General features: G+C 41.4%; 1 protein-coding gene across 1 annotated transcript in view; it reads right to left on the bottom strand.

Annotated features, from left to right (window-relative positions):
- Positions 1-18,175, bottom strand: part of ABI3BP (ABI family member 3 binding protein) — a 1,978,933-nt gene that overhangs the window by 632,206 nt on the left and 1,328,552 nt on the right. The window contains exons 58-64 of the mRNA XM_085622401.1: positions 17,415-17,489; positions 17,000-17,074; positions 9,457-9,531; positions 9,043-9,117; positions 6,237-6,311; positions 824-898; positions 409-483 (exon numbers count right to left, since the gene is read on the bottom strand). Coding sequence (XP_085478527.1) covers positions 409-483; positions 824-898; positions 6,237-6,311; positions 9,043-9,117; positions 9,457-9,531; positions 17,000-17,074; positions 17,415-17,489 — 525 coding nt within the window. The remainder of the gene's footprint in view (positions 1-408; positions 484-823; positions 899-6,236; positions 6,312-9,042; positions 9,118-9,456; positions 9,532-16,999; positions 17,075-17,414; positions 17,490-18,175) is intronic.

Below are 18,175 nucleotides of genomic sequence, written 5' to 3'. Positions count from 1 at the left end.
GAGAACAAGGATTCTTCCTTAGCTTCCAAAGTGTTTTACATTGAAGGCATATAAAAATATAAACTGCAATCTTTGAGAAGAATAGAGAAATTAAATGACATCAAACAATGCCTGCATTTTTAATATCACCAGGAATGATATTAAATAAAGAAAACCTGCCAAAGCATATGAAAGACGAATGCTTCCAGCAGTGATGGTCATCTGCACATTCCCTGCCCAATGTAGCAATAGACACCTAGATACCCTAGATACCCTGTGACATAATAGGGAGCGTTAACCTGGCATGCACCCAGTGCACCCAGTTAAAGGCTTTCTACGCTGCCCACCATATGGGCCCTGATGGCAGTGAAAAGTGATCCTTTGCAATGAAGAACATGTGTTGGCTGAAGAAATTCTCTGATGCTTTACCCAGTTTTGAGTCCAGCTGCTCAGTGGAGGTAACAGGTTTCTTTGCTGGAGTTTCTTCTACCACTTGATGCATTACTGTCGGCAAAACAATTAACAAATTAAAATGTTCAGTAAGCAAGAGGGTGAGGCAATGCCAGAAAAAAAGCTGGAAACATAGCCAGGCAGGTTGGATGATGATCCTTTATGATACTGCAGCAAGGGCAGCTTGATGTAAAGAAGTATGGAGAAGATGGTTGATGTATGGAGGATCTCCAACCAAGCAAGTGTTTGTAGCAACACGCACATTTCGGTTGCAGCCAATTAGCTCGAAGAAAAAGATTGTACATATGGAAAATAATGGTATTTTTATAATAGAACAAGTTCTTATGAGAGGTTAATAAATTATTTGACTAAAGAAATACAAATGCTTTTTTACCCTCTGTTGACCCTCGCAGGTCAGCCGAGATAAAGGTTGTGGTCTGTTGGGGCTCAACGGTGATTGCACGTGTTTCTGTTTAAAGAAAACAGTAGCTGATCAAGAGTCTACTGGGACATGTATGTGTCAGATATCATGAGAACGCCACACAACTGGGTTTGGAAAGCAGTTCTTTTGTCCCTTTCCCACCTCACAAATTAATGTGTATAGGAATCAGACTACCACCTATTATCATTGGCAACCACAGTCTTCATTCAAGCATTTGAATATATACTACAATCCTCATGCAACCCTTGTGATGCACTAATGTTACTTTTTCTTACACTCTGCTGTAATGCACTTGAATATACCTTGGAGAAACGCATGCTATCAAGAATAAAAATAAATAAATGAATAAGAATGAAAAAGATTAAGAAGCATATAGGCTTCTCAGGAAAGAAATAGCATGTTCTTTTTTTTTAGCAAGTAATACATTTTGCTGGCACTCATTAAGCTCAATATGGCCATATCTGCATGGATGAAGTATCTGTTCCAATGTGACCCTATTGTTTCATTGCGCGAAATTACTTATGAGCTGTAATAAATATTTTCAGTTTATCCTGTCTCAACTCTGGCTGCTCTGTTGAGATGAAAGTTATGGCTTCACAGGGTTCTGTGGTGGCCCGTGAAAGTGTGTCTGTTGAAAATACAGTAAAATAACAACTGAACTGCGAGCTGTGTTTGATAGAAATTCTAAGGAACCCATACAGATATTGCTGATACAAAGCCCAATTTTCTCATCTTAACGATAGTTAAAAACATACAAAAATAAAAAGATTAGCACCACTAGTGGAGAGAAGAGAAGAAATAGATTATTGGAAACTTTAAATCTGTGTAATTTCGCTAGTAACATGCAGCAGTGATATTTATACCCTCCTTAGTTCTGTAATAGACGTTCAGATGCATCAGTTGAATTAAATTAGGTATATATTCATGGCATTTAGCCACTTTGTCGAGATAAATGCAGATTTTCTTATTCGAAAAGATAAAAGGAATTAAACTGATTGTCGACGAGACCCATGAAAGCCTCCTGAATTGATTTGGAAACTTAACAACTTGAAAAACAGCTGAAAGACTGATGCTTTAATCAGCAAGTACGGTAAAGACAATTATTGTAATTTATTTATTTAAGGTATTTAGTTAAGATATTTATAGAGCGCTCAATATTCCTCATGTCAACCATACTCCATAAATGGCAAATGCCATTAGAGCAGAAAAGGCCATCTCTTTAGCATCCTTCAAAGGTCTGAAGTCAAGTCTAAAGTAAGAGGGTGGGAATTCCAGTGAGAAGCTGCCAGAAATATTAAAAGAGCGGCCAGCCATTCTGGATATCTTTAATTTACCAAGGCCTGTTTAGCGGAGAGAAGAGCATGTGCTGGTTTGTAGAAAGTGACTCTGTCATGCAAGATCGCTGGACTGCTCTAATAAAGCGCCCAATGCACATGGCACAGTAGCTTAAAGGTCACTCTATTATGCACTAGGAAACAGTGAAGAGAATTTAGACAAACAGAAGCTGAACTACTGCTGGGGCTATTGGAGATCAATCTTACTGCTGTATTTTGAATCAATTGGATTCACTGAAATAGGCTGCGGAGAATACATATGAGCCTAAAAGAGCTCCCACACAAGCATTTATCTGGTCATGCATGGAGAGAGAGTCATCAATTAAAAAAAACATATTCTTAGCAACCCTTTTAGGCCTTGGAGCAGGGCCCATCAAGATTGGCCACTAGGGATCATTCTAGACCCTGCAAACCCCACCAAAGAGCAGAATTTCGTTTTTATCTGGATTGAGTTTCAGCGTGCTGCATCCACCTTGTCACTTCCAAAAAGCAGCATGCTAAATTTCCCTTTCTCAATATGCCTGATATCGATGGAAATAATAGGCTTGTATTGATTAACTTTACTAATGCCTGCCAAGAGCGACACAAACATTGAACAAAGTGGGGCTCAGGAATGATCCCTGAGGGAACCCCACAAGTGACAATCGTGGGCTAGATTTAAAAGGGGGCAGCTGGACTGGTTGAGCTTTATTGTTAAAAAACAAGCCCATCCAAATGCAAAGTAGTAGAATGTAGGCTGATTTCATGCAGTCTGTGTAGCAATAGGCTGTGGGGCACAGTGTCGAAAGCAGCAGACAGGTCTAGGAGGATGAGGGCCGCAGATTTACCCTTATTAACCAAAGACCTGATTCTGTCCAAAACCACCAGCAAAGTGGATCTAATACTGTGTTTAGCTCTGAACCCAGTTTGGGAGGGATTCAGCAGACTGTTACTCTGCAAATAGTGAGATAGTTCGATGTTGACTACTCTTTCCAGCACCTTTGCCATATACAGCAACAGTGAAATGGGGTGATAGACAAGTTTGAGATATCTGCTCCAGCTTTCTTCACCAATGTCAGAACCAGCTTGTGCTTCCAAGTTGACGAGTAGATCCGATTGATTTCATCTTTAAAAAACACAGCCAGTTCCTCACAAAGAGGGGCTAAGGTTTTGAAGTCTGATTCAATGCTGCTGGATGAGCCAACTTCCTAACTATTTTAAATAATTCTCAAGATGATCCGCTGTTCTCCTCGTCTCCTTGCAAAGTGTTGTCTTTCAGTTTGTTTAAATTGCTTGGGATAAGTTTTGGTTGCATTTTCATAAATGAACTGGTCCTCTAAAGCCTAAGTGTACCACCACTGGCGCTCGAAAGACTTGCATCACTGTTTTATTTGTAGTAATGCATTTGAGTACCACTTCGCTGATAATGATTGTCTTGAGGAGCTGCTCTCCTTCTGGGGGGAACAGGCATCAGTGGCTTTAGTCATGGCTTTCACAAGATCATTTACTGCGGTCTCTACTAAATAGTCCTCTCTTATCATAGGAGGACTGTAATTGCTAATAACGAAGGTAGGATTTAACTTTATCTAAGATCTCTGCAAGACAGGAATTGGCCTATATCTGGCTGGAAAACCACTTGGTAGAGGGAAAGAAAATTCAATTGAAAAACAATCTGAACGAATAATGGAGTGAATTGACTATGTATTCACTGTATTTAAATTGGTGAATAATAGATCAAGTTGTGTGCCCTGCCTTTTACTTAGGACCTTTTATCCACTGATTTAGTTGAAAAATCTGCATATCATTCTCCAAATTTCTACTCAATAAATCCAACTGATCCTCAAAGTGAAAACTGAAGTCTCTCTTAAGAAGAAAGTGCTCAGTCTTCAACACAAAGGGTGACAGCTACGCAGGTACATTTGCTGCCAACTGAGAGTTATAGCCAGGGGGCATATACAGTATGGCTCCTCCCAATCTAGCTGTCTTGTTAAGAGAAAGTTGGAAAATCATGACCTCACAATCCTCCAACGGGGAGTAGCTTACCCTAACACACTCAAACACATCCCTCTAAAGGATTGCAACTCCCCCACAATTCCTTCTGACACAATCACATTTGGTCACCCTATATCCAGTCTGAATTTCCATAGTCAGGTCAGGCATGGAATGGCTATCACACCAGGTCTCTGTGATAAATACTAGATCTGGCTTTGAGCAGTAAATGGCACCCCACATTTCCATAAAAGGCTTAGGAAGCGATCTAGAATTGAAGTAAAGGCAGCTGATAGATGAGCGTTTACCACTAGACTTTCTGCAGGATAACAAAACATCCTTTCTCCAGGAGAAGCTACCAGCCTGTAACTCTGCAGAGGAGCTCAATTTCTTAAATCCCTCCAATACTGCCCCTGACACAGACTGGTTCATGCACAATCATCTGCAGCTGGCACAGGAGAAGGGTCCAATTACAGTTCATGGAACCCCCTTATAGCAACTGGCCATATTATGATCATTTGAGGCCATGGCATGCAAGGCTTCCTTTGAGTACATAACAAGGGGATCCTAACCCCTTCAGAAACTGGCAGAGGTCCTAGCGACTGGTGATGAGCAGGCATGGAAAGGTACAGACGGGCTTGCCTTTTGCCAGTGTTGCAGACGCACAGCACCCACGTTTAAATCTATGTCGGTCTGCCAGCTACATCTCAGACTCTCCTTCATATCCAACCGTACACCTGAGATGGCGGAAATCTAAAAGCAATACTAGGATGGCTCACCATGATATAATATACCACTGGACTGCTGCCCTGTGATGCCATCAAAAAATAAATAGAAATATTGCAGCAAGAATTAAAAGAAACAAGAGCACCCGAGGTGAGCAACTAAATAGAGAGTACCCTAGCACACAATTGAGCAGACTATTGAAACGTATTCAAAATGTTTGAAACACAACTACACATACAGTGTGAAAGATTGGCAACATATGGAGCCAGTCAAAATTGATCTTACCGGGACGTTATTCTACAGATAACTTAGCTTTGGACATCATAGGAATGTTCATGAAAAATATACTTTGCTTTCAACTCTCAGGCATGTCTAATACCCCATTTACATAGTGTATCTTTCTAGTCCTTCCCTTCCCCGAGATAGACTCAAGCAAACTCCATTTGCTGTTTCATCTATGTGCCCAAACCGCTTTCCTTTTTCTACCCCCACCAGCTGATTTCTCCAACAGCCTTCTGTGTCCGGTGGCCTTAGGCTCTGCCCAATCCTCTTACACCCAGCTGTGATGGCCTGTATTTCTTATTTCACCTCCAGCCTGCCTTCCTTCTCCTGGGCCACTTCCTACTTGTATCTTTTCCTGCCTGCTGCACTCTTCTCATGTGTCTTCTGCCTTCGCGTACCCGTGTGAGTCCTCCCTCCTTTCTTCTGTACCAGTAATGTCTCTTTTACTCGTGCCACCACCCATTCATAGCACCCCAGCATGTTTATTCCTACATATTAGACTGGTAATTCATCCATCATAAAATAGCAATTTAAAATGTTGGTATGGAGTGGCTTTGTGGCAAGCTATACTTGAAACTCTGTAGAACAAGAACTGCATTTGCTAATGAAAAGATTATCCCAATTTACAAGGCGTTCACCTGTGCTGCATCAGCCTGCTTACTGGAGAGACATTTAATATTTTTGAGGGTTTAATGGGATATTTGATGTGCTCGTCTTTGCAAAAGGGCAATGTGCACACACTTTGACTAAAATATGATGCACATGCGAGGATGAAATCTGTGGTAGTGCAATGATGATGAAGTTATAAAATGTGAACGATGATAATGACTTAAAACAAAAACAGGACAGTATTATGCAGGGCTGCGCCGTATTTTTGTAAATACGGTGCATCCCTGCATTAAAAAATTTCGGAGTGCTGCGTTAACAATTTTGGGTTAACACCACGCTCCAACATTTATTCGTAAATCATGTAGTGAATTCTTTCTAATAAAACCCTTTTGTTGAATTGGTTTTCTAAAATGATTTATCTACTAAAAATAATTTGTTCTTTTTACCCTGTGTTGCCTGTGAGAGCTCTGTTGATGTGAGAGTTTTATCTTTGCCAGGTTTTCTTGTCTGCAAGTGTGTTTCTGTTGGAAGAAAATAGAGAAAATAAGTAGCAGTATGCTGAGAGGTATAGTTACTGGAAATTTTCAAAGAAGCAAAAAAAAGGGCTGATACAAAAGACATCATTCTAAGTTGCCCATAATCTTTGATTTTTCCAGTAAACAGCTACCAGGCTAATCCCTACTCCAGGAGAAAATCTGGGGAAACATCTGGAATACGATGAGTTAAATCCCATTTCCCCGATGAATCTTCATTCCAAAATGGACTCTCATTATCCAGCTTATAATTGGCTGGTTTTATCCAGGGGCAGACTGGGTAAAGCAACCAGCTCAGGCAGATTGCTGTCCGACCAGCCTTGGAAGCTGGAGGGGGGGAGGGAGGCGGACAGGGGAGCTAGTAAGAAGCATCGCTCCTGCTTTTGTTGCAGGGAGTACTGCTACATAACTGGCCCCCAGTGACAAAACCGGCCCCCACAGTGACAAACTGGCCTCCACCCCTCCGGCCCACCGAGGATATGCCCAGTGCCTGCTACGGCCAGTCAGGCCCTGGTTTCATCAAACCACCTCAAGTACTGTTCTGTCTGGTAACGGTGTCTACAGGAGCCAGAATTAGTGTTCCTCTTAACAGGCCACTCATAATGTTGGCCAGAGAACAAGAATTCTTCCTTTGCTTCCAAAGTGTTTTACATTGAAAGCATATAAAAATATAAACTGCAATCTTTGAGAAGAATAGAGAAATTAAATGACATCAAACAATGCCTGCATTTTTAATATCACCAGGAATGATATTAAATAAAGAAATCCTGCCAAAGCATATGAAAGACGAAAGCTTCCAGCAGTGTTGGTCACATGCACATTCCCTGCCCAATGTAGCAATAGACAACTAGATACCCTGTGACTCTAGTAGCACAGCAGTGATCTATGTTATGGCTATGTTGGTTCTGTGGTTATTACAAATATTTCGTCAATGAGCAAGAGTTTGCTATGTATGTTGGAGCAAGGATTGTTGGTGTAAGTAGAATGTCTTCAGGTATCATGTGACTTTTCCTGATGATCAAATTCTTGTTAACATCTCGGACAGCTTTCCAGTCTATCTAGTGTTCCACTCACACAATGTGCACCTCTTGGACTTCCCTTTGTCTCAGGTGAAGTAATTCCTCCAACTACTGAAGTCACTTTTCTTTCACCCCCACTGAGCTCTACAATACCCTAGAGTTCTTGCAAACCCCAGGTGTGCTAAACTCCCTTTCACCTCGCATTCCTCCATCCAGTCAGATTCGGCTCACATCTCATTCTATTACCCATTCTCCCGAAACAAGGGATGTTCTCTGCTTGGTCACAGTCTCTGGGCCTATACTCCTAACTCTAGCCTGACCCCTCTTCTCTGCCACTTCTACCAGATTTGTTTCCTCTCTCCTGCACTCATGTCTGTTCTACCTCTTGCTTTCTCAGCCTCTTCTCTCTCTTTCCACTTGCACCTGGCAGCTTTTTCAAACTTCACCCTACTCCGGGAACTTGATGTCTGCATAACAGATGGGTATTTCCTTTCTTAAATATCCCTCACATGTACAGGAATAGGCAAGGTGGTGTGCTAAGCAGCTACATCAATAACTTGGTAGAATTTAAATAGCATTTTTACTAATCATTAGATTAGTAAATGTCATTTCCTTTAACTATCCCTTAGTACAAAAGATGGTCCACTGGAAAAAAACTTATAAGTTTTCATGGATTGCTAAGGACAGGGAATGTGTGGCTTTGTGCTAATAAGGGCAATATTACCATGCAAGTTCATTAAATACTATATGATATACATGCAAGAGAGAAAGCTGTAATACACAGTGATGATGAAGGTAGAAGGTGTCAATAACGTTCCAGATGTAAAAAGAATCAACAAGTATTATCAGCACACAAAGAATGAAATAAAACAGAAAGTATTTTATTGGCTCAACTTGGCATTGTGTATCCAAAAGCTCCACTTTGTAAAGAAACAGTCACTTCATGGCTAAGACAATTATACCCATCTTCGCCTAGAAGAAAGTGCACAATATGGAAGCATTACTGAGAAGTAAAGTGCATGAAGAAGAATGAATAAAGGCTTGGGGCTGCATTACAGAAAGTGCCCTGAGGGTGCAACAGGCATGCGGTGCCCGCATTCTGCGCACCCAGGAAACTTTGGTATAACATAAGGCGCCACAGATGCTTATGCAGTCTCTTCTCTAATACAGATTGCACAAACGCACATATAGTGCCAGTGCAATCTCAAGGGGATGTTACCGCATTTGCATGGTAGTTTGACCCAAGCAATATGGAAAGGTATTGTCTCTGTGCCTGAACCTCACTATATATGCAGGTGCAGAGGCAAAAGAGGTGTCAGGAAGATCACTGACTGTGTGCCACGAAGTGGTCATTGTTCCCCCACGGGAAACACTTTAAAGGGAGAAAAGTTGATCCCATGGACCCACCAGACACGGCTGCCCCTTTTAAGTGCAGGACAACTTGTCGGTGAAAGGCGGACCGCCTGCTTTAAACAGTCACTTTCCCTTCCACTAATGCTCTACCACAGGGCAGGAACAAGTTTGCAATTGCACTGGGAGCAGAACATTAACCAGAATAGGGAGCGTTGACCTGGCATGCACCCAGTGCACCCAGTTAAAGGCATTCTACGCTGCCCACCATATGGGCCCTGATGGCAGTGAAAAGTGATCCTTTGCAATGAAGAACATGTATTGGCTGAAGAAATTCTCTGATGCTTTACCCAGTTTTGAGTCCAGCTGCTCAGTGGAGGTAACAGGTTTCTTTGCTGGAGTTTCTTCTACCACTTGATGCATTACTGTTGGCAAAACAATTCACAAATTAAAATGTTCAGTAAGCAAGAGGGTGAGGCAATGCCAGAAAAAAGTTGCAATCATAGCCAGGCAGGTTGGATGATGATCCTTTATGATACTGCAGCAAGGGCAGCTTGATGTAAAGAAGTATGGAGAAGATGGTTGATGTATGGAGGATCTCCAACCAAGCAAGTGTTTGTAGCAACACGCACATTTCGGTTGCAGCCAATTAGCTCGAAGTAAAAGATTGTACATATGGAAAATAATGGTATTTTTATAATAGAACAAGTTCTTATGAGAGGTTAATAAATTATTTGACTAAAGAAATACAAATGCTTTTTTACCCTCTGTTGACCCTCGCAGGTCAGCCGAGATAAAGGTTGTGGTCAGTTGGGGCTCAACGGTGATTGCACGTGTTTCTGTTCAAAGAAAACAGTAGCTGATCAAGAGTCTACTGGGACATGTATGTGTCAGATATCATGAGAACGCCATACAACTGGGCTTGGAAAGCAGTTTTTTTTCCCCTTTCCCACCTCACAAATTAATGTGTATAGGAATCAGACTACCACCCATTATCATTGCCAACCGTAGTCTTCATTCAAGCATTTGAATATATACTGCAATCCTCATGCAACCCTTGTGATGCACTAATGTTACTTTTTCTTACACTCTGCTGTAATGCACTTGAATATACCTTGGAGTAACGCATGCTATCAAGATTAAAAATAAATAAATAAATAAATAAACGAATAAGAATGAAAAAGATTAAGAAGCATATAGGCTTCTCAGGAAAGAAATAGCATGTGCTTTTTTTAGCAAGCAATACATTTTGCTGGCACTCATTAAGCTCAATATGGCCATATCTGCATGGATGAAGTATCTGTTCCAATGTGACCCTATTGTTTCATTGCGCGAAATTACTTATGAGCTGAAATAAATATTTTCAGTTTATCCTGTCTCAACTCTGGCTGCACTGTTGAGATAAAAGTTATGGCTTCACAGGGTTCTGTGGTGGCCTGTGAAAGTGTGTCTGTTGAAAATACAGTAAAATAACAACTGAACTGCGAGCTGTTTTTGATAGAAATTCTAAGAAACCTATACAGATATTGCTGATACAAAGCCCAATTTTCTCATCCTAATGATAGTTAAAAACATACAAAAATAAAAAGATTAGCACCACTAGTGGAGAGAAGAGAAGAAATAGATTATTGGAAACTTTATCCAAATCTGTGTAATTTCGCTAGGAACATGCAGCAGTGATATTTATACCCTCCTTAGTTCTGTAATAGACGTTCAGATGCATCAGTTGAATTAAATTAGGTATATATTCATGGCATTGAGCCACTTTGTCGAGATAAATGCCGATTTTCTTATTCGAAAAGATAAAAGGAATTAAACTGATTGTCGACGAGACCCATGAAAGCCTCCTGAATTCATTTGGAAACTTAACAACTTGAAAAACAGCTGAAAGACTGATGTTTTAATCAGCAAGATCGGTAAAGACAATTATTGTAATTTAATTATTTAAGGTATTTAGTTAAGATATTTATAGAGCGCTCAATATTCCTCATGTCAACCATACTCCATAAATGGCAAATGCCATTAGAGCAGAAAAGGCCATCTCTTTAGCATCCTTCAAAGGTCCGAAGTCAAGTCTAAAGTAAGAGGGTGGGAATTCCAGTGAGAAGCTGCCAGAAATATTAAAAGAGCGGCCAGCCATTCTGGATCTCTTTAATTTACCAAGGCCTGTTTAGCGGAGAGAAGAGCATGTGCTGGTTTGTAGAAAGTGACTCTGTCATGCAAGATCGCTGGACTGCTCTAATAAAGCACCCAATGCATATGGCACAGTAGCTTAAAGATCACTCTATTATGCACTAGGAAACAGTGAAGAGAATTTAGACAAACAGAAGCTGAACTACTGCTGGGGCTATTGGAGATCAATCTTACTGCTGTATTTTGAATCAATTGGATTCACTGAAATAGGCTGCGGAGAATACATATGAGCCTAAAACAGCTCCCACACAAGCATTTATCTGGTCATGCTTGGAGAGAGAGTCATCAATTAAAAAAAACATATTCTTAGCAACCCTTTTAGGCCTTGGAGCAGGGCCTATCAAGATTGGCCACTAGGGATCATTCGAGTTCCTGCAAACCCCAATAAAGAGCAGAATTTCGTTTTTATCTGGATTGAGTTTCAGCGTGCTGCATCCACCTTGTCACTTCCGAAAGCAGCATGCTAAATTTCCCGTTCTCAATATGCCTGATATCGATGGAAATAATAAGCTTGTATTGATTACCTTTACTAATGCCTGCCAAGAGCGACACAAACATTGAACAAAGTGGGGCTCAGGAATGATCCCTGAGGGAACCCCACAATATGACACTCGTGGGCTAGATTTAAAAGGGGGCAGCTGTACTGGTTGAGCTTTATTGCTAAAAAACAAGCCAAACCAAATGCAAAGTGGTACAATGTAGGCTGATTTCATGCAGTCTGTGTAGCAATAGGCTGTGGGGCACAGTGTCGAAAGCAGCAGACAGGTCTAGGAGGATGAGGGCCGCAGATTTACCCTCATTGACCAAAGACCTGATGCTGTCCATAACCACCAGCAAAGTGGATCTAATACTGTGTTTAGCTCTGAACCCAGTTTGGGAGGGATTCAGCAGACTGTTACTCTGCAAATAGTGAGATAGTTCGATGTTGACTACTCTTTCCAGCACCTTTGCCATATACAGCAACAGTGAAATGGGGTGATAGACAAGTTTGAGATATCTGCTCCAGCTTTCTTCACCAATGTCAGAACCAGCTTGTGCTTCCAAGTTGACGGATACTCCACTTCCTTCAAAGATTTACTCAAAAGCAATGTTAAATGTGGGTTTAAAATGGGGCGGAACAAGTATATAAATCGAGTCAAGTATCCAAAGGCGAACCTGATTTCACCTTTAATATCGTCTTTTCCATCATCTCAACAGTTAGTTAAAAAAGCCCACCCCAATTGGAGGAAGTTCACGCATGAGGACTGGTATCCTTGAAAAGGTCCTCATCCATTAGGGGTTTATTTACAAAGGCCGAGTAGATCGTATTGATTTCATCTTTAAAAAACACAGCCAGTTCCTCACAAAGAGGGGCTAAGGTTTTGAAGTCTGATTCAATGCTGCTGGATGAGCCAACTTCCTAACTATTTTAAATAGTTCTCAAGATGATCCGCTGTTCTCCTCGTCTTCTTGCAAAGTGTTGTCTTTCAGTTTGTTTAAATTGCTTGGGATAAGCTTTGGTTGTATTTTCATAAATGAACTGGTTCCCTAAAGCCTAAGTGTGCCACCACTGGCGCTCGAAAGACTTGCATCTCTGTTTTATTTGTCGTAATGCATTTGAGTACCACTTCACTGAGAATGATTGTCTTGAGGAGTTGCTCCCCTTCTGAGGGGAACAGGCATCAATGGCTTTAGTCATGGCTTTCACAAGATCATTTACTGCTGTCTCTACTAAATAGTCCTCTCTAATCACAGGAGGACTGTAATTGCTAATATCGAAGATAAGATTTAACTTTATCTAAGATCTCTGCAAGACAGGAATTGGCCTATATCTGGCTGGAAAACCACTTGGTAGAGGGAAAGAAAATTCAATTGAAAAACAATCTGAGCGAATAATGGGGTGAATTGACTGTATATTCACTGTATTTAAATTGGTGAATCATAGATCAAGTATGTGCCCTGCCTTGTGCGTAGGACCTTTTATCCACTGATTTAGTTGAAAAATCTGCATATCATTCTCCAAATTTCTACTCAATAAATCCAACTAATCCTCAAAGTGAAAAATGAAGTCTCTCTTAAGAAGAAAGTGCTCAGTCTTCAACACAAAGGGTGACAGCTACGCAGGTAAATTTGCTGCCAACTTAGAGTTATAGCCAGGAGGCATATACAGGATGGCTCCTCCCAATCTAGCTGTCTTGTTAAGAGAAAGTTTGAAAATCATTACCTCACAATCCTCCAACGGGGAGTCGCTTACCCTAATACACTCAAACACATCCCTGTAAAGGATTGCAACTCCCCCACAATTCCTTCTGACACAATCACTTGTGTCACCCTATATCCAGTCTGAATTTCCATAGTCAGATCAGGCATGGAATGGCTATCACTCCAGGTCTCTGTGATAAATACTAGATCTGGCTTTCAGCAGTAAATGGCATCCCACATTTCCATAAAATGCTTAGGAAGCGATCTAGAATTGAAGTAAAGGCAGCTGATAGATGAGCGTTTACCACTAGACTTTCTGCAGGATAACAAAACATTCTTTCTCCAGGAGAAACTACCAACCTGTAACTCTGCATAGGAGCTCAATTTCTTAAATCCCTCCAATACTGCCCCTGACCCAGACTGGTTCATGCACAATCATCTGCAGCTGGCACAGGAGAAGGGTCCAAATACAGTTCCTGGAACCCCCTTATAGCAACTGGCCATATTATGATCATTTGAGGCCATGGCATGCAAGGCTTCCTTTGAGTACATAACAAGGGGATCCTAACACCTTCTGAAACTGGCAGAGGTCCTAGCGACTGGTGATGAGCAGGCATGGAAAGGTACAGACGGGCTTGCCTTTTGCGCGCCAGTGGTGCAGACGCACAGCACCCACGTTTAAATCTATGTCGGTCTGCCAGCTACATCGCAGACTCTCCTTCATATCCAACCGTACACCCAAGATGGCGGAAATCTAAAAGCAATACTAGCATGGCTCACCATGATATAATATGCCACTGTACTGCTGCCCTGTGATGCCATCAATAAAAAACTAAAAATATTGCAGCAAGAATTAAAAGAAACAAGAGCACCCGAGGTGAGCAACTAAATAGAGAGTACCCTAGCACACAATTGAGCAGACTATTAAAACGTATTCAAAATGTTTGAAACACAACTACACATACAGTGTGAAAGATTGGCAACATATGGAGCCAGTCAAAATTGAGCTTACCGGGACGTTATTCTACAGATACCTTAGCTTTGGACATCATAGGAATGTTCATGAAAAATAAACTTTGCTTTCAACTCTCAGGCATGTCTCATACCCCATTTACACAGTGTATCTTCCTAGTCCTTCCCTTCCCCGAGATAGACTCAAGCGAACTCCATTTGCTGTTTCATCTATGTGCCCAAACCGCTTTCATTTTTCTACCCCCACCAGCTGATTTCTCCAACAGCCTTCTGTGTCCGGTGGCCTTAGGCTCTGCCCAATCCTCTTACGCCCAGCTGTGATGGCCTGTATTTCTTATTTCACCTCCAGCCTGCCTCCCTTCTACTGTGCCACTTCTTACTTGTACCTTTTCCTGCCTGCTGCACTCTTCTCATGTGTCTTCTGCCTTCGCGAACCTGTGTGAGTCCTCCCTCCTTTCTTCTGTACCAGTAATGTCTCTTTTGCTCGTGCCACCACCCATTCATAGCACCCCTAGCATGTTTATTCCTACATATTAGACTGGTAATTCATCCATCATAAAATAGCCATTTAAAATGTTGGTATGGAGTGGCTTTGTGGCAAGCTATACTTGAAACTCTTTAGAACAGGAACTGCATTTGCTAATGAAAAGATTATCCCAATTTACAAGGCGTTCACCTGTGCTGCATCAGCCAGCTTACTGGAGAGACATTTTATATTTTTGAGGGTTTAATGGGATATTTGATGTGCTCGTCTTTGCAAAAGGGTAATGTGCACGCACTTTGACTAAAATATGATGCACATGCGAGGATGAAATCTGTGGTAGTGCAATGATGATGAAGTTATAAAATGTGAACGATGATAATGACTTAAAACAAAAACAGGACAGTATTATGCAGGGCTGCGCCGTATTTTTGTAAATACGGTGCATCCCTGCATTAAAAAATTTCGGAGTGCTGCGTTAACAATTTTGGGTTAACACCACGCTCCAACATTTATTCGTAAATCATGTAGTGAATTCTTTCTAATAAAACCCTTTTGTTGAATTGGTTTTCTAAAATGATTTATCTACTAAAAATAATGTGTTCTTTTTACCCTGTGTTGCCTGTGAGGGCTCTGTTGATGTAAGAGTTATATCTTTGCCAGGTTTTCTTGTCTGCAAGTGTGTTTCTGATGGAAGAAAATAGAAAAAATAAGTAGCAGTATGCTGAGAGGTATAGTTACTAGAAATTTTCAAAGAATCAAAAAAAAGGGCTGATACAAAAGACATAATTCTAAGTTGCCCATAATCTTTGATTGTTCCAGTAAACAGCTACCAGGCTAATCCCTATTGCAAGTGCCTGCAAAAACCGCGGGTCGACAGTTTCCACCAGAAGCTGAAACTCCAGGAGAAAATCTGGGGAAACATCTGTAATACGATGAGTTAAATCCCATTTCCCCAATTAATCTTCATTCCAAAGTGGACTCTCATTATCCAGCTTATAACTGGCTGGTTTTATCCAGGGGCAGACTGGGTACAGCAACCAGCTCAGGCAGATTGCTGTCCGACCAGCCCTGGAAGCTGGAGGAAGGGAGGGAGGCGGACAGGGAAGCTAGTAAGAAGCATCGCTCCTGCTCTTGTTACAGGGAGTACTGCTACATAACTGGCCCCCAGTGACAAAACCGGCCCCCACAGTGACAAACTGGCCTCCACCCCTCCGGCCCACCGAGGATATGCCCAGTGCCTGCTACGGCCAGTCAGGCCCTGGTTTCATCAAACCACCTCAAGTACTGTCCTGTCTGGTAACGGTGTCTACAGGAGCCAGAATTACTGTTCCTCTTAACAGGCCACTCATTATGTTGGCCAGAGAACAAGGATTCTTCCTTAGCTTCCAAAGTGTTTTACATTGAACGAATATAAAAATATAAACTGCAATCTTTGAGAAGAATAGAGAAATTAAATGACATCAAACAATGCCTGCATTTTTAATATCACCAGGAATGATATTAAATAAAGAAATCCTGCCAAAGCATATGAAAGACGAATGCTTCCAGCAGTGATGGTCATCTGCACATTCCCTGCCCAATGTAGCAATAGACACCTAGATACCCTGTGACTCTAGTAGCACAGCTGTGATCTATGTTATGGCTATGTTGGTTCTGTGGTTATTACAAATATTTCGTCAATGAGCAAGAGTTTGCTATGTATGTTGGAGCAAGGATTGTTGGTGTAAGTAGAATGTCTTCAGGTATCATGTGACTTTTCCTGATGATCAAATTCTTGTTAACATCTCGGACAGCTTTCCAGTCTATCTAGTGTTCCACTCACACAATGTGCACCTCTTGGACTTCCCTTTGTCTCAGTTGAAGTAATTCCTCCAACTACTGAAGTCACTTTTCTTTCACCCCCACTGAGCTCTACAATACCCTAGAGCAGCCTCTTCTCTAATACAGATTGCACAAACGCACATATAGTGCCAGTGCAATCTCAAGGGGATGTTACCGCATTTGCATGGTAGTTTGGCCCAAGCAATATGGAAAGGCATTGTCTCTGTGCCTGAACCTCACTATAGATGCAGGTGCAGAGGCAAAATAGGTGTCAGGAAGATCACTGACTGAGTGCCACGAAGTGGTCATTGTTCCCCCACGGGAAACACTTTAAAGGGGGAAAAGTTGATCCCATGGACCCACCAGACACGGCTGACCCTTTTAAATGCAGGACAACTTGTCGGTGAAAGGCGGACCACCTGCTTTAAACAGTCACTTTGCCTTCCACTAATGCTCTACCACAGGGCAGGAACAAGTTTGCAATTGCATTGGGAGCAGAACATTAACCATAATAGGGAGCGTTGACCTGGCATGCACCCAGTGCACCCAGTTAAAGGCATTCTACGCTTCCCACCATATGGGCCCTGATGGCAGTGAAAAGTGATCCTTTGCAATGAAGAACATGTATTGGCTGAAGAAATTCTCTGATGCTTTACCCAGTTTTGAGTCCAGCCGCTCTGTGGACGCAACAGGCTTCTTTGCTGGAGTTTCTTCTACCACTTGATGCATTACTGTTGGCAAAACAATTAACAAATTAAAATGTTCAGTAAGCAAGAGGGTGAGGCAATGCCAGAAAAAAAGCTGGAAACATAGCCAGGCAGGTTGGATGATGATCCTTTATGATACTGCAGCAAGGGCAGCTTGATGTAAAGAAGTATGGAGAAGATGGTTGATGTATGGAGGATCTCCAACCAAGCAAGTGTTTGTAGCAACACGCACATTTCGGTTGCAGCCAATTAGCTCGAAGAAAAAGATTGTACATATGGAAAATAATGGTATTTTTAGAATAGAACAAGTTCTTATGAGAGGTTAATACATTATTTGTCTAAAGACATACAAATGCTTTTTTACCCTCTGTTGACCCTCGCAGGTCAGCCGATATAAAGGTTGTGGTCAGTTGGGGCTCAACGGTGATTGTACGTGTTTCTGTTCAAAGAAAACAGTAGCTGATCAAGAGTCTACTGGGACATGTATGTGTCAGATATCATGAAAACGCCACACAACTGGGCTTGGAAAGCAGTTTTTTTGCCCCTTTCCCACCTCACAAATTAATGTGTATAGGAATCAGACTACCACCCATTATCATTACCAGCCACAGTCTTCATTCAAGCATTTGAATATATACTGCAATCCTCATGCAACCCTTGTGATGCACTAATGTTACTTTTTCTTACACTCTGCTGTAATGCACTTGAATATACCTTGGAGTAACATTTGCTATCAAGAATAAAATAAAAAAATGAAGAAAAAAATGAATAAGAATGAAAAAGATTAAGAATCATATAGGCTTCTCAGGAAAGAAATAGTATGCCCTTTTTTTTAGCAAGTAAACCATTTTGCTGGCACTCATTAAGCTCAATGTGGCCATATCTGCGTGGATGAAGTATCTGTTCCAATGTAACCCTATTGTTTTGTTGCGCAAAATTACTTATGAGCTGAAATAAATATTTTCAGTTTATCCTGTCTCAACTCTGGCAGCTCTGTTGAGATAAAAGTTATGGCTTCACGGGGTTCTGTGGTGGCCCGTGAAAGTGTGTCTGTTGAAAATACAGTAAAATAACAACTGAACTGCGAGCTGTGTTTGATAGAAATTCTAAGAAACCCATACAGAT

Source organism: Triturus cristatus, chromosome 8 (assembly GCF_964204655.1).
Source record: "Triturus cristatus chromosome 8, aTriCri1.1, whole genome shotgun sequence".
Lineage (NCBI taxonomy): Eukaryota > Metazoa > Chordata > Amphibia > Caudata > Salamandridae > Triturus > Triturus cristatus.
This window is presented reverse-complemented; position numbering and strand designations above follow the sequence as displayed.